Raw genomic sequence first — 16,584 nt, 5'->3', positions numbered from 1 at the left:
TTCAACAAACATACATTTTTAGTACAGGTAAGAAGAAATGTACGCCAGAACATGCTATGGATTAATAAAAAACCAGCCTTATTTTCATAGTATTAAGGTTACAATTCCATTTCATAACATTTGCAATATCTGCTGGGAGCATACGCATATCTTCTTGAAGCTGGGATTGACTTCGGAACTGTCGCTCTTCAGTCTGTTGTGGAGTTTCACGTTCGTTACTATTTTTGTTTGAATGACCAGTTTGTTTGGAGATTCTGCTAATAATGTTCCTAGCGCTACTAACCCCCTGTAAAAAAATTAGCAATATCATAATTGTATCATAACAATTAAAGCGGTGATAGCTCTGTGAGTAGGACTCGACTTCACTTTTGGTGAACGAACCTGAATCCCAGCATGTTCCTCTAACAATTCCAAGTTACGTGTGTTTTGAGCAATTCAAGTATCACTTACTTCAATGGTGATGGAAAACATCGTGAGGAATCATCATCATCATCATGCCTATCAGTTCTCCATAGTGTTCTTAAAAGCGTGTGAAGTCCACCAATCCGAACTGAGCCAGAGTGGTGGACTACGGACTTAACCCCTTCTCATTTTGGGAGATGCTCTGTAGTGGGCCGGTAATGAGTTGATTTGATGATGATGATGATGATGATGAATAATTTAATCAATGTGCGTCTATTTGTTTGTTTGTAATTTGGGATAGGTTCGACTATTGAACCGATCTTGATGAAATTTAGCACACATGTAGCTTGCATCCTGGAGATGCTTACAACGACATAGGATAATATAGCGGTAAAGCTGCGTATAAAAGTTTCCCGGGGATAAAAAAAAAAACATTTATTATCTATGCCTTTACTTATCTTGGTGAAATTTTGCATAGGAATGTTTTGCACCCTGGAAAAGTACATAAGTTGAAATTTATTCCGGGAACACTAAGGGATCCAGGGGATTTTTTACTTCAGGTCCAATAGTTGTATACTTCAAATTACAAAATTAGAGAAAAAAATAAGTAGTTAACAATATAAAATGTCAAACTAAAATTAAGCCCCTAATAAAAGCGAACAAAGTCGCGGGCAACAGTTAGTTTATTATAGTATATTATTCGTTATAAAATAAAAAAATCTAATATTTACACGTTATTATTACGTTATAAAATAAAAAAATCTTAAAATACCATATTGACCACTTATAAGTAATATATTTTTATATTCCAACCGACTAGGAACAATTTGGCCTACTTTCACGTAATTATCTTTATGTTCTTTTCTCTAAATGTATTTATCTCATTAAATCCTTTCTCAATGTTGGCGAGACAAGACGAGATTTTTAACATGATCTAGCCATAACATAACCTAACTTTAGTTTTTTTTACATTTTTAGATACGTACGCTATTATAGAAGAATTTTGGGAAAAACTCATTCTATACATGATAATGCAGTGTTTTGTCACACTTAAACTGACAGCATCTTTAACATGCCAGAGCGTTAGAAACACTGTATATCGATTTCGACGTTATGCTACGTCTATTAATAAAGCCCTAAAAGTGTATGATAAATAGAATACTTACCTAAAATAGGCTTCATTATCAGTAATCTTAGTCAGCAGGTCGACTATGCCTTCCACGAGCTCCGAATTGTCTGTCTGTTGAGCGAGAGCTACCGACAAATTGAGAAGGAGAGATGCTGCGGCTATCTGGAAAGTTGCGTAAGTTGGAAGGATGTAGTAATATTACCATACATGTAATAAAGCGATTTTTTTTTTATTTTACAAAATATTAATTCATTAATTATAATTTAAATCTTCAAGTAATTAAATACTTCAAGTACGCGTTTTTACGATTTTGTTATGAAATGGCAATAACAGCAAACAAAAATTAAGTTTAATCTATTACATACAAGCTAGAAATAAATGAATTCTTAGTTAAATACTACAAAAATTGAAAACATTGTTACAAATTTATAAGTTGACACGGGTCTCGGCCCTTGACTGCATTCTCACCTGATGGTAGGTGACGATGGTAACAGACTAACCTGTAAGGGGTCTGGCAGTTATAGTCTGACCCCTAAACGGTTCCTACGCGACAACGCACCAGAACGCTAAATCGCTTTGCAGCACGTCTTAGTCGGTGAGGAGGTAGCTTGCCACTACCTAATAGCACCCCAGACCAGACCAGAGTAAATTTAGAAATTACAAATTCCCAAATTGTACATGCCGGGGATTGAACCCGCGACCTCCCACTTATAAGACCGCACCACTGCGCCATGGAGGTCGCCAGAAACCTCGACAACGCCTAATCATCATCATCATGTCAACCGATTATCGACCCACTACAGTGCAATAAGAATGATTTAAGGCCGTACACCACGCTTCGCCAGTGCGGATTGGTGGACTCCACACTCTTTTGAAAACATGGAGAACTCTCAGGCATCCAGGTTTCCTGACGAATTTTTCCTTCGCCATTAAAAAAGTTATATTTAGATTGCTTAAAACGCACAAAACTTAGAAAAGTTAGAGGTAAGTGCTGGGATTCGAACTCGGCCCCCAAAAGTGAAGTCGAAGTCCTGCCCACTGTGCTATCACCGCTTCCGAGAAAACCTCACCTGCGTATTATTATTTAGCTGTGTGAGCGATATTATTGCGTGAACTACGCTCTCCCTCGCGGCCAGTACCAACATCTCGCCGGGAAGGTCGCTGAACGCGTTCACTAGTACACGCATCGTGAGCATTTGGTTTGCTGGTAGATTATCTGCAAAATAAAAAAAATCTTTAATTCTTTACTGTTATTTTTTTTATTTTTACTACAATATAAGTTAGCCCCAGACTGCGATAAGCTAGTGGTAACTGTAGCACGCTCAACTTTTAGGATACATCAGGTAATAGAAAAATATCAATATTGAAGAAACAAATATTAGGTCGCTATGAGGATTTACAAGGGGAGATTGCTTTTTATTTTTTTTATTTTTACTACAATATAAGTTAGCCCTAGACTGCGATAAGCTAGTGGTAACTGTAGCACGCTCAACTTTTAGGATACATCAGGTAATAAAAAAATATCAATATTGAAGAAACAAATATTAGGTCGCTTTGAGGATTTACAAGGGGAGATTGCTTTTTATTTTTTTTATTTTTACTACAATATAAGTTAGCCCTAGACTGCGATAAGCTAGTGGTAACTGTAGCACGCTCAACTTTTAGGATACATCAGGTAATAAAAAAATATCAATATTGAAGAAACAAATATTAGGTCGCTATGCGGAATTACAAGGGGAGATTGCTTTTTATAAATCCCTAAGGGACGAGTTCGCAATTTTGCGACGCCTTCTGACTGAATTAAACTGCACAAAATCGAGCTAAAAATATCTACACGTAGTTAAGTTCTTAACCTGCAAGGTGTACTTATTGTATTAGTTGAAAAACTTTATTAAATACACTATAATTAAAAAAAAACAAATATCAGGAAGCTGAAAGGTTTTACAAGGAGAGATTATATATATATATATATATATATATATAAATTATTATATTAATATTATATATATATTATCTTTATATAATATATAAAAGGATAATATAGATAAGTATGTCACTGAACTCCTCCTAGACGGCTGGACGGATTTGAATGAATTTTTTGGTATAAGTTTGGGTGGCATCCTGGATGGTTTCTATTACAAATTAGTCCGCAGGTGGCGCTGGGGTCCGCTAGTATCCATATAAATCCCTTAAGAACGCGTTTGAAGTTTTTCTACGCTTTCTGACTAAATCGAACCATCGACAACCTGAAGTATTTTTAATTTAATATTTTTATTTTAAACATTTATGCTAACTTACCTGGAGTGAGTAAAGTTAGCAGATATTTAACAAAATTAGGTCCGTGATGATTATCAAATATCTGACCGTTTATTTCTTTATTTCTGACCGCTAATCTAGTAATATCAAGAACGGGGAATAATATTTCTGAAAAGAAAAGACAAATCATTTTATTAAACACCAATTAATAATACATTCAACATCGGAAATTAACGAAATATTATGGCAACAGATTTAAGGTATAAAATAAACCTTTCTACATTTAGAATAATTTCGTGCATTGTTTTGTAATTTTATCACAATTCTTAGTGTTTGAATTTAACATTTAACTACTACTGCTAACTACGTAGTTAAATTGAATTAGTTAATTAAAAACAAAGAGGCTAATTAATGGGACCGTCGAGACTGAAAATAGTGTTTCGGACGGACACTATTGTGTACTAACCTTTTGGCCACTCTAGCATTTTCTTTAATAATGTTACAGTTTCAATACTGTATGCACAATTCTGTAATGAAAAATAAATACCAGTAAGCACATTTTAATTTTGCATATTAGTTTTTTTCTATTCCACTATACGTTAGCCCTTGACTGCATTCTCACCTGGTGGTAAGTATGATGCAGTCTAAGAAAGTAGCGGTTTCTACGCAACGACGCTGAACTTTTTAAACAGTGTAAAGTTTTAACAGTGCATGTACAGTTGAAATATTCAAATTTAAAAGAAAACTTTTTCAATAACATATACTGGAACAAAGTACAACATCCTGTATGCACGCGGGCCGTCAGTCGAGGCCGGTTATGCACTTCGCGCGCGTTCAATAGGTATGGCGAGCGCACGAACGTTTACCTAGTTCCTCGCCTTATTAATGAATTACCCACTGATGTACGAGACAATGTTAATCCTCGTAATATTAAGAAAAAACTGAAGTCCTTCTTTTTAAGTAACTTATGATCATTTTTATACACAACATGGTAAACTGGCAGTAATGTTCTGTAGTTAACGTACCTAGACTTAATTCTCTGTTAGCATATATTACAAACCTGGGTGGTTTTCTGATGCTAGCTATAAGTATTTTTTATTTTTTGGAAAGTTTATGTAATAAATAAATAAATAAATAAAATCGCACCGGAACACTGAATCGCTTAGCGGCACGTCTTTGTCAGTAGGGTGGTAACTAGCCACGACCAAAGCCTCAAACCAAACCAGAGAAAATTCAGAAACTATCAATTCCAAATTGCGCCTGCCGGGTATCGAGCCCGCGACCTGCTATCGTTGCGCCAGGGAGGTCGTCAAAAATTCTTTGTAAAAGAGAACCTAATGTAGCTTCTAAGACGGAAATAATATAAATATTTAAGGGTAAACAAATGGTTACATAAGTTATAGAAAAACTTTTGACCGAGCGACCTTAATTTTTTTTTAAAACTTTTAAAACTTACAGCAAAATTGAGTTCAGTTCTGTCATCAGTTTCGGGCCTTTTACATAATATTTGTGAATATCAGGATGGAATGCCTTAACATCCTGTCCAAAAGGTCAGTGACAAATGAACAAAGATAAATTTTATTTTCGAAAACATAAAATAGCAGATATGCTTAAACGACTGCGGTAGAGTCAACACAAGCAGACAGACTTGACGCTTCAAAAGCGCTTATGATTTTATTTATTTTGTGGAAACATACAGTACTGTAAACCCCTTATTTAAGGCTTAGCGATACTGAATACTTTAATTTTTTTTAAAACATCAACTAAATTGAACCGCATCAAAAAACAAAATCAAACGCAGACGAAGTCGCGGGAACAGCTAGTAATACATAAACCTAATTGCTTTCCATGTTACTTTGGAACTTATAATATTATTCTAAACCTACAAACGAATAAGTAGGGTATAGCCGCATACAAAAAAAGTCATTGTCAAGGCACGGATCTCCTCCCACAATGAGAAGGGGTGAAGTCATCACGCCGGCCCAGTGCGAATTGGTGTACTTGGTATACAGGTTTCCTCACGATGTTTTCCTTCACCGTTGAAGCAAGTGATATTTTAATTACTTAAAACGCACATAACTTAGAAAGGTTAGAGGTGCGCGCTGGGATACAAACTCTTCTCCCCGAATGTGAAGTCAAAGTCATATCAACTGGGGTCTGGGATATCACCTATAAGTTATTCATAACCTACAAACACAACTTACTGCAGTGGGCAGCGACCCTGCTTTCTGAGTCCATGGCCGTGGGTTCGATTCCCACTACTTGGACATGTTTGTGTGATGAACATGAATGTTTTTCCGTGTCTGGGTGTTTATCTGTATATTATAAGTATTTATGTATATAATTCATAAAAATATTCATCAGTCCTCTTAGTACCCATAACACAAGCTGCGCTTACTTTGGGGCTAGATAGCGATGTGTATATTGTCGTAGTATATTTATTTATTTATTTACTAGACAAACGAATACTAAAAACCGAACTGACTTGCTTGAAAAAAACGATACCAAAGTTAACTCACCATTTCACCTAATTTCACAATATTCTCTAGCTGTTGGTCCGTGAAAGTCGTAAGTCCATCCCCCACTTTGCTGTTGAACTCCTTTAACTTTTCGTGTATCGCTTTCAGGTTAGCTTGGTCGAATCTAAAAATAATAATCTTATCTTATACTAATATACAACGTGTAACCGAATTACGAAATAATGTTGAAAGATGCATAAGTATATTTCATAAAAATATTCTGTAAAAATATTAAGTCAATAGAAGTATATTTATTTTTCCATGCAAACGAATTCAAAACATTCTCAGTGTTTACTTATGACAATCCTATTGAAGATAAAAGACCGACACGCGCATAGTACCTACGCTATGCGGCGCGTATATACAATCAGGAGTCCCATGATTTGCATTTTGCATGTTATGTTAGGGATGGATCTGATTTCTTTCAGAAAAACTATGGCAGTGGTTTAATGAAAAACTATTAGGTTTTCGGTTTCACAGAGAAGTCGAGTACAGAATTTACCTCTAAGGCCTGTGTAGTATGATTTCGGTTTTAATTTACATGTTGTATAAAGCCAAAGAATGGTTGTGTTTGTTTGTTTTCTTGAACGCGATGATCTCAGGAACTACTGGTCCGATTTGAAAAATTCTTTCAGCGTTGGATAGCCTTTTTATTGAGGAAGGCTATATGCTCTATATCATCCCGTATTAGTGTGAAGATATAGAACCTATTACCTTAATAGATAATGAATGAAGAATGTTTCAAAATCGGAAGTTTTCTTTTGAGAGCTTCCGATAAGTGCGCTCCGTATACGATTAAAGTTTCATGAGGCGTAGATGTTAAGCCTCATATACAGTGCACTAGGTTTCTTACCAGGGTATGCATAAAGCGAGGAAATTGCATAAAACGGCAAAAATCCTCCTCCTATACGAGTTATATATAAATTGTAGGGTATGCAGTGCTTTTGTGCATATATGAAGTGCACGCCACTGCTCATATACATGTAATTACACCGGCAACCACGCCCTTCAGATCGTAACACAGCATTGCAATAGTGCTGCTTAGCGGCAGAAATAAGCATGGCGATAGTTCTTCCCCGGACAAACTCTCTGCAAGAAACAAAAGTAATATACCTTATATACGAGTCGTGAGGCACAAGCAGTTTTTCATAAGCGGCGGCAGCGGCAGCGGTGGTGTAGGCGCCGGAGCCGGTGAACGGGTCGGCGGCGGACGGCGGCGGCAAGCCGGCGACCGCCGTGGTGCCGGGCACGTAGCGGCCCTCGCCTGTGAACGGGTCTGCGAAACTGAAGGACGGCATATGTATTTCACGACAAATTTTATTTTATTTATTTAAGTAAAACTTCTTTAGGCGCGACTAGGGAGTAACTCAGTTTTTTTTCTGACGGAAGTAACGCTTACGCAAAGTGAATAAAATTCAACAGTTTTTTTAAAACATAATACTGTTGAATTTTATTCACTTTGCGTAAGCGAAAGTTTTTTGAAAATCTCTAAATAAATTATTAATAAATTTTCTGACATTCTATAATGTTCAATGACATTCAATGGTTATATTAACATATGCTGATCTAACCTTCAATTTTCTACTCTCAACTATCCTATTTAACAAATGAAAATATTTATAACATGTGAAAGTGATATTAATAAATTTAAATAGAATATTAAATGAAATGGCGTAGTCCCAGGAACATTTTACTCTTTCATCAATAAATAATAATAAAAGTTTTACTTCAATGGCGCATAAAGGTTACACGCACACACTTATTTTGGAAAACAAACAGCTATACGTTTTACACAGTTACAACATTAGATAAGACAATTGCAATAAGCCAGTTAAGTTTCCACAATTTTGTAGGTATCTATCGGGTAGATACGGTTATTTTAGCTCGCGTTCAAGTTAGGTAAGGTTTGCAGCCGCAAGCAGGACACGACTTAAACACATTTTTTTTATACACCTGATTTCGGATACAAACCTCTCGTACTTATAAAAGAATATTTCAATATGTTGGTATTTATTGTTATTTCTATCGCATGACCTTAGAGAAATCTATTTCTGAAGTAATTACGATTAATTTGTGAAAGATGAAATGTGTACAGCTGCTGTCAATTTCTCTTTAAGGGTTTTGGTATCCTATATTAGCTTTTATTTAATAAATAAGGACATCGATCATACCATTAACAAATTCATACAAATAGATTAGATATATATGTTCGCGTCTTATTTCTGGGGAAGTTGAGCTGTAATTCGAGGTACCAAATCTTTTATTGATGCCCTTCAGAATTTTTTATGTACATAAAAATATAAAACAATTGGACTGTTACAATATGAATATAAGAAGAGAAAATAAACTTGTTGTGCAGTTTACTAGGCTACATAAAATTAGCGTGCGTTTGTTCCAATGAAATACATATGTCTTAGCCTATTGTTTTGAAATGAAATTGAGATATCAAACAATTCTTTTTTTTTTATGTATGAACCATAGACTTCGCTTCGTTATTCGCTAATTTGTGGTGATAATGGAACTATCGGACGGTATATGTAATTCACGATAATGAATTGATCGTAAAGTTTGACAGTTTAATAATCTAGTCATAACAATAATGGATGGAAATAAATATACTACGATATATATAATACTTTTTTATATAAATTTTTAATAGTGTTTTTTATTTTATTTTTAAGCATTGTTAAGAATTAAAAAAAAAAAGAAAAATAATAAATGATAGAATAATAATATATGGATGAAAATATTTATGAGCGCTTCATTTTTAATTATACGATTTAATAATTATCATTATTCATAGTAATATTTAATTTTGTTTTTTAATTTATTTTTAAATTTTTATTGTTTAATATTTATGACATGCCATTTTAATACATTTTAATTTTAATTCGATATTGTATATGTTTAATTATTTATTTTTCTTTTAACTAATGTTGTCATTTTAAATGTATTTCTATGGGCTTTTGAAATAAAGAGAATATTATATATTATTATTATAAATGCCTGAATGACTGCGTATGTATTACACGTTCAATAAATAGAAAATAACGAAAATCACGATCCTCAGCGTATCAATAACCCAAATGTAGTTTGAACAGTTTCAAATACTTATCTCTAGGGCCTAGGGCTACGAATTTCTTAACAAAAAAGCCAATATCTATTTTTTTTTTTTTTCAATCGGGAGTCGAACCTCAAAGTCAAAGTCAAAGTCAAAAATATCTTTATTCAAGTAGGCCCACAGGTGGCACTTTTGATGCGTACATAAGAATTACACGGTAGTGAGATGATGGCGATAACCACATTCGTAAACTTAAAACTAAAGCTACGAGGGTTCCAAACGCGTCCCGGTCTAAGAAGAAGCCCACAACAAACTTAGCCGGGTGTTTTTTTTTTTTTTTTTGTTATCGCCATCTCACAATGTAATTTTAAATTATTAGAAGAGCAACCTGGTTAGAGCAATAATTTACACCCAAGCTTTTTTATCGTTTACGTAGTCCTTTATACTATAATAGGACTTTTCTATAAGCTTACGTTTAATACAAACTTTGAACTTTTTAAGAGACATCTCCAAGATGTCAATTGGTAGTTTATTGTAGAATTGTATGCAATTTCCTTTAAACGAATTATGAATTTTATGTAACCTAGTATATTGCACTGTAAGTTTATTCTTACTTCTAATGTTTAAATTATTGCAGTCACATTTTTTCTTAAATTTAGAAATGTTTTTATGGACGTACATTAAATTTTCAAATATGTACTGACTATACACTGTCATTATTTTAAAATCTTTAAATTTATCTCTCAATGACTCTCTCGGACCCATTTTGTAGATAGAACGAACAGCCCTCTTCTGCAGCACGAAAATAGTGCTAGTGATAGCCTCGTGATTCGTAGCATAAGAACGTGATGCTTAACGTTCGTGATGCCTTCAAAAACATAATAGAAATAATTTTATACACACCCATTGCTGGAATCCGGCAATGCATCCAATTTGGCATTTTTTACTATAAAATTAGCAACCTCATCCAAATATCCTTGAGATAAATCGTTACTGTAAATAAATACATATAAGCATTACAATGAAAATTCCACATTCAAAATTAAATTATTAACAATGAGTCTCCATAAGGTTTGATTAAAACATTAATAAAATAAATGATATAGAATTAAAATAAATTTAATTATTTTCAAGTTCATCAAAATTCAAAAATGTAGGTAACTCCAAAGTTTTTCGCTATTTTATATCTGCGTTAATATAGGTGTTGCAGAACGGGAGAGAGAAAATGAATAGAAGGATAGGTTGTACGGGAGCTGCATTCTCCCTTCATTCTTTCATTTCGTTTATAATTTGACAGCCGACTGGCGCAGTGGGCAGCGACCATGATTTCTGAGTCCAAGGCCGTGGGTTCGATTCCCACAACTGGAAAATGGTTGTGTGATGAACATGAATGTTTTTCATTGTCTGGGTGTTTATCTATATATTATAAGTATTTATGTATATTATTCATAAAAATATTCTTCAGTCATCTTAGTACCCATACCTTTACTTACTTTGGGGCTAGATGGCGATGTGTGTATAGTCGTAGTATATATTTTTTTTTTTTTTATAATTGTCTGTTGAAATTGATTGATTTATATACGACATTATTGTATCAATAATAAAATAGATTTTAAAAGCATACTTGTGAATAAACGCCTGTGCGACCACCCATGGGTCCTCATTCTTATTGAAAGGTAGCTTCAAAGCGGGGGCACCGTCTTTGATATCGACACTGAACACGAAATCGTATTCCTGCAATAAAACAAATGTTACAATAATTTTATAATGTGAGTAAATACTAATGTCGTGGGAGACTATTTCCACCCTACCGACAAACCGACGTGCCGCCAAGCGATTTAGTGTTCCGGTGTGATGACGCGTAGAAACCGATTAGGGGTATGACTACCATATTCCCTAAAAGGTTAGCCCGCTACCATCTTATAATTTCCAGAGCCGTATAGCAGGTAGGTAATGGATCTTTCTTATAGAAAAGTCCTATTATAGTATAAAGGATTACGTAAACGACAAAAAAGCTTGGGTGTAAACAATTGCTCTAACTAGGTTGCTTCTTAAATATTTTCTAATGACAATGTGAGATGGTGATAACAAAAAGAACACCCGGCTAAGTTTGTTGTGGGCTTCTTCTTAGACCAGGGCGCGATTGGAACCCTCGTAGCTTTAGTTTTAAGTTTACGATTGTAGTTATCGCCATCACTACTCACTGCTATGTACACATTTTGTATATAATAACGCATCAAAAGTGCCATCTATGTGCCTATTTGAATAAAGAAATATTTGACTTTGACTTTGACTTTGATCGATAAAGATATATGTAGATTATGATACATTTTGAACTCTTCTTATTCTGAGATGAGACCTTATAATACCCTGTAGTGGCGACACATTACATTCCTTTTGTTTAAAAATTTACGTATAAATAAAAGACCGGGAGACATTAGAAGACAAACATACCTTTCCCTGGTACATAGTCTTTCCTTCACTGGGAGGGTTGGCACCCAAAACATCTCCGATCTCATTCCATGTATTTTGTGCTACGCTCCACGAGTAACATTTGACGTTTGTGCCTCGCCTTATCAGTTTAGTTTTACCTTCAGATTTGCCCGGCTCCAATAGTGCTTCGGGGCCTGGTAATCTGGTAATCACACATACAATATTGGTGGTAATTCCTGCTTTGCAAGTGGTAGTGGTAATAATTCTTGTACAATGGTAAGACAGTGACAAGCAGATTGAATAAGTTATAAGTAATATGTACGCGAGGCGTCATTACATTGGTTTAGTTGGAAAACCTAAATAGTAGTTTGTCCGAAAATTCTTGACCCAAACCAGAAATCGAGGCAGGACCTTGTCATTCTTATTAAGTAGGTAAAGTAAGTAACGCCTAATAATAAATAATTAATTCAGGCCAAATACCCATAAGACAAAATGACAAAAATTAAAACAAAAAATACAAAGAAATACTGTGAAGATAAGCAAATATGTACAGACTACGATCTCAAATCAATATAAACTCAAATCAAATTAAAATTGCACATAATTCAAAAAAAATTAAAAACAATATGAAAATATTAAAATTTAAAATTTAATTTTCTAAACAAAGAAGATTCCTAGGATTCGGCAGCTTTAACCAATAAATTTTCACTTATCGGTTTCAACTCGTATAACCTGACTTGACTATGGTTCTTGCCACAAGGTGCGGTATTTTGTGTTTGTATTGTCATATTTTTCGTATGCATTTAAGATTATTCAAGAAAAAATAAACTTTTTTTTTCAAGTGTCAGTTCATAGACCCCTTTAATTTACGACCCGATGAATCTTAGTAACTTTAATCGGCGCCTTACGTCTTTGGACATCACTTACAAGTTTGTGAAACCTTTTATTCTTTAGGAATCACAAATGGGCGATTAAGGCGCATTAAATTAAGGGGATTCCTAGGTTTAGTTAAAACGGGCATTAGGGTTCCAGTACGATGGAAGATCTGATTAGGGATATATGTTTAATATAACTGCCATACACCGGCCAACAATATATCTACCAACGTAACACATTAGTAATCATAAAAAGTGCTCTTTTTCCATTTAATCACATTGAAACTTACTCAGACAATTTGAATCCTCCAATCTCCTGTTGCGATGAAGCTATAACTTTTTGTACTTCTTCCTCAAAGGACTTAAGAGTAGCTTCATCTGCGTACTTTAGTGGATCTCTGGTGAATACACGCACAAGACCATCACTGGCACCTAACCAGAAAAGCAGTTAAATGTAATCCCTACGGACACCACTTTAATAAAAAAATATTGGAACCTATGCAAGTTAATCCTATACCAAACTAAAAAAATTACATATAGATAGATTGATAGATAGATAAAGTCTTTATTGCACAAATTAAAAGTGAAAACAAGAAATAACAAAAACAATAAAAATATACGATGCGCAAAGGCGGTCTTATCGCTTTAAGCGATCTCCAACCCACCCACTCCAACAAACTTTCATGGTAGAGAATTAAGTAAGTTAGGGAAAACGGGATAGTGCAACCGGTGAAACAATTAAATTAAATACATATAATTATAATATATACATACATATAAATATATATATAAAAAAGAATATATATTTAAAAGAACATACATACACGATATCATATTAGATTAATAAAATTATTTTAGTCAATTTTTAAATATGTTTACTGTCTGTTACTGTCTCATATCTCTCGGCAATTCATTTTACAGATTTACCACTTTTACATTAAATGAGTTACCATACGCCATCGAACGATTGACAGGAACGTGCAACCTGTTATCATCTTTAGCCTGATAAGCTCTGAAGGTTGCTACCAAGAAAGTTGAATCGCTCTTTATATATTACGTTGGCCAATAAATGGTTCCCACAGTTAGTTATGAAGGTTAAAATCTTACCCGTAACTATATCTCCATTTTCAAGGCAAGTGACACTCCATACAGACTCAACTGGTAATCGTAACTCTCTGACACAGTCACCAGCTGACCAAACCTTTACTGCACCATCTTCACCACTTGTTACAAACCCTTGTGGGAGGCTTGGGTTCATGCTGATACTGTAAGATAAAATTATCTTTGTTCGAAATCTTAATAACATCACTATATATGGTATACACCAGCCAGGAATCACCTAAATCACTAGACATCCGATTTAGGCGATTCCTAGGTTTAGTGAAAACGGGCATTAGAGTTCCAGTATGATGCAAGATCTGATTAGGGATACCAGTTTAATATAACTGCCATACCACTGCCATCTTAGACTGCAGGCGTAGTTTTGGTTTACATAGATTTACTATGAAATATAACACACAATACCACCATGGTATCTCAGCCATCATTATGCCCTCACCAGCTTGTCTTTTAACTCTTAAACTCTATGCTTTGTACTAAATACTTTGAAATAGTTTACCTATAAATATAATTTGTATGGCCATAGTATGTGTTCAGGCACTCTCCTTTATTTGTCCATAGCCTTACAGAAGCATCATTTGCACAACTAAGAAAGGTTTCTGCACTCGCTACAGCTAAACCACGCACACAGTCTGTGTGACCTGGAATTTTTTTATTATCGTACATTAATTGAAGCTTCAGCATGGTATTCTTATTCTAAATCATGCTTTCTCTCAAACTCAACAAATGGATCTTTCTCATTAGGTTACCCATTAGTATATGACTTTTTGATAATATTAGAAAACAAAGTAATCATAGATTGTCAGAAAACATGATATATATTATGTTGTTTAACAATATTTAAAGAAATCTAACATATATTATGTTTTATAATATCTTTATAAATATATTTCTTGTGTGTGTGTGTATGTCACTGAACTCCTCCTAAACGGCTGGACCAATTTGAATAAATTTTTGGTATGCGTTTGGGTGGCACCCTGGATGGTTTAGATTCACAAATCAGCAAGACAGATGGCACTGAGATCTGCTAGTATATCATGTTTTTTAACAGTATTTAAAGAAATCTTACTCACCTGAAAGCTTGATAATCAGTCCACCTTGCTTCCTCCAAAGATTAATACTTTTATCCGCAGAGGCGGTTGCATAGGCCCCATTGGCAAGTTCTATAGCCGCCCAGACGGTAGCTTGGTGGCCTTTTAACACTATAGGTGCCATTTGAGGTGCGTTTAAGTTCCATACTCTAGCTGTGCTATCCCAACTTGAACTACAAAGGATACAATATTTGATTCAGACAAGGGTTAGTTGTTTATACCATACATTAATTGGTAGAAAAATTAAAATGGCAATTGAGGCTTTAAAAGATAGATAGACAAAATTTTTGGTTTGGGGAAATAGTAACAAACAAGGCTTGCGTATTTTTGTTATTTTCACAGCATGACTTCCTATGGCATTTTATTATGGGGTAATGTTGCTGATATCGGTTTTATTTTTGTCCTGCAGAAGACGGCTGTTCGTGCAATGGATAAACTGGCCCTAAGTCATTAAAGGACAAATTTAAAGAAGTTAAAATAATGGTGGTGCATAGTCAGTACATTTATGAAAATTTAATTTATGTCCATAAAAATATATCAAAATTAAAACAGAAAATGGACTTGTTGTGCAGTTTACTAGGCTACACAAAATTGCTTATTCATTCAAGGGCAATTTTTTATTATTTTTTAACAAATTACCGAATGAATTCTTTGAGATGTCTCTCAATAAGTTCAAAGTTTATATAAAATGTAAGCTTACAGAAAAATCCTATTATAATATTAAGGATTATTGCTTGGGTGTGAATTGCTCTAACTTCATAGCTTAATGTTAGTTTACTGTGAGATGGTGATAACAAAAAAAAACAATTACCCGGCTAAGTTTGTTGTGGGCTCTTCTTAGACCAGGGCGCGTTTGGAACCCTTGTTGCTATAGGTTTAAGTTTGCGAACGAATTTATCACCGTCCCCTTACAATTATGTAAACTCATATGTATGAACGCTTCATAAGTGCCTGTGATAGGCCTACATGAATAAAGAAATTTCAAATTTTGATGTCTTTTGTTGAGTATGGTTAGTGATTTTGAAGCAATAATTAAGAAGTTAAGCATACCTTATAAGAGTCCCAGAGTCATTGCCTGGCACTACGCTACATACTACATTTTCGTGTCCTGTTAATTTGACTAGAACCGCTCCATCTTGTAGAGTATAGCCGTGTATTGTATTATCATTGCTTCCTGTGATCACCAGGCCTTCCGGGAATGCCGCGCACGGGGGCAACCAACAAACACATGACACGAAGTTCTTATGGCCTTTATATGTTACCACATTGACAAAATCTTTCACTCTAGTCAGGAATAAACGAAGTATGTTTATTTATTATATAAAATAACTAAGAAATTGGAAAATTAATGGGATTGAGATCAAAAATAAAAGATACTAACCCCTCCGGGTGCCAAAGTTTTGCCGTTCTATCTCGAGAGGCAGACAGTATACAAAATTCTTTAGTTGTGGCGACACATCTTACGTCCATAGAATGACCATTTAAAACAGAACTCAGTTTGTAATCTGGTATAGCCATTTTACAGTAAGAATCTAATAAAAGTCTAGAAATTTGAAACAATCACAACGACAAGAATTAAAGTTGTCAACTGTCATTTTGACAACAATGACAAGACAAAATAACTTTTCCATTCATTCAAGATTAGATTTATAATTTTGTACCTGACCATTCCTACAACTTACACTGCAATATTTTTAAG

General features: G+C 34.4%; 1 protein-coding gene across 1 annotated transcript; it reads right to left on the bottom strand.

Moving 5' to 3' along the window:
• Positions 1–78: 78 nt before the first annotated feature.
• On the bottom strand, positions 79–16,403 carry LOC120626093 (phospholipase A-2-activating protein). Its single transcript, XM_039893384.1, has 16 exons — positions 16,267–16,403; positions 15,936–16,169; positions 14,868–15,058; positions 14,294–14,435; positions 13,783–13,940; positions 12,966–13,107; positions 11,822–12,002; positions 10,992–11,101; positions 10,271–10,360; positions 7,420–7,590; positions 6,307–6,430; positions 4,254–4,314; positions 3,830–3,955; positions 2,602–2,747; positions 1,569–1,693; positions 79–286 (listed from the first exon to the last, which is right to left on the bottom strand). The coding sequence occupies exons 1-16, from the start codon at positions 16,401–16,403 to the stop codon at positions 112–114; spliced, it is 2,313 nt and encodes a 770-aa protein (XP_039749318.1). The 3' UTR covers positions 79–111.
• Between the last annotated feature and the right edge of the window lie 181 nt (positions 16,404–16,584).

The sequence above is a fragment of the Pararge aegeria genome, chromosome 8 (genome assembly GCF_905163445.1).
Source record: "Pararge aegeria chromosome 8, ilParAegt1.1, whole genome shotgun sequence".
NCBI lineage: Eukaryota > Metazoa > Arthropoda > Insecta > Lepidoptera > Nymphalidae > Pararge > Pararge aegeria.
This window is presented reverse-complemented; position numbering and strand designations above follow the sequence as displayed.

What these genes read in the sequence shown, in the direction of transcription:
- LOC120626093 (XM_039893384.1), bottom strand. Translation starts at nt 16,403, where the DNA reads ATGGCTATACCAGATTACAAACTGAGTTCTGTTTTAAATGGTCATTCT. An exon ending in CCTCACGACTCGTATATAAG is followed by an intron (nt 6,431 to 7,419) that starts GTATATTACTTT and finishes TATTATTTTTAG; the next exon opens with ATTCGACCAAGCTAACCTGA. An exon ending in GATAATGAAGCCTATTTTAG is followed by an intron (nt 287 to 1,568) that starts GTAAGTATTCTA and finishes ATTTTTTTACAG; the next exon opens with GGGGTTAGTAGCGCTAGGAA.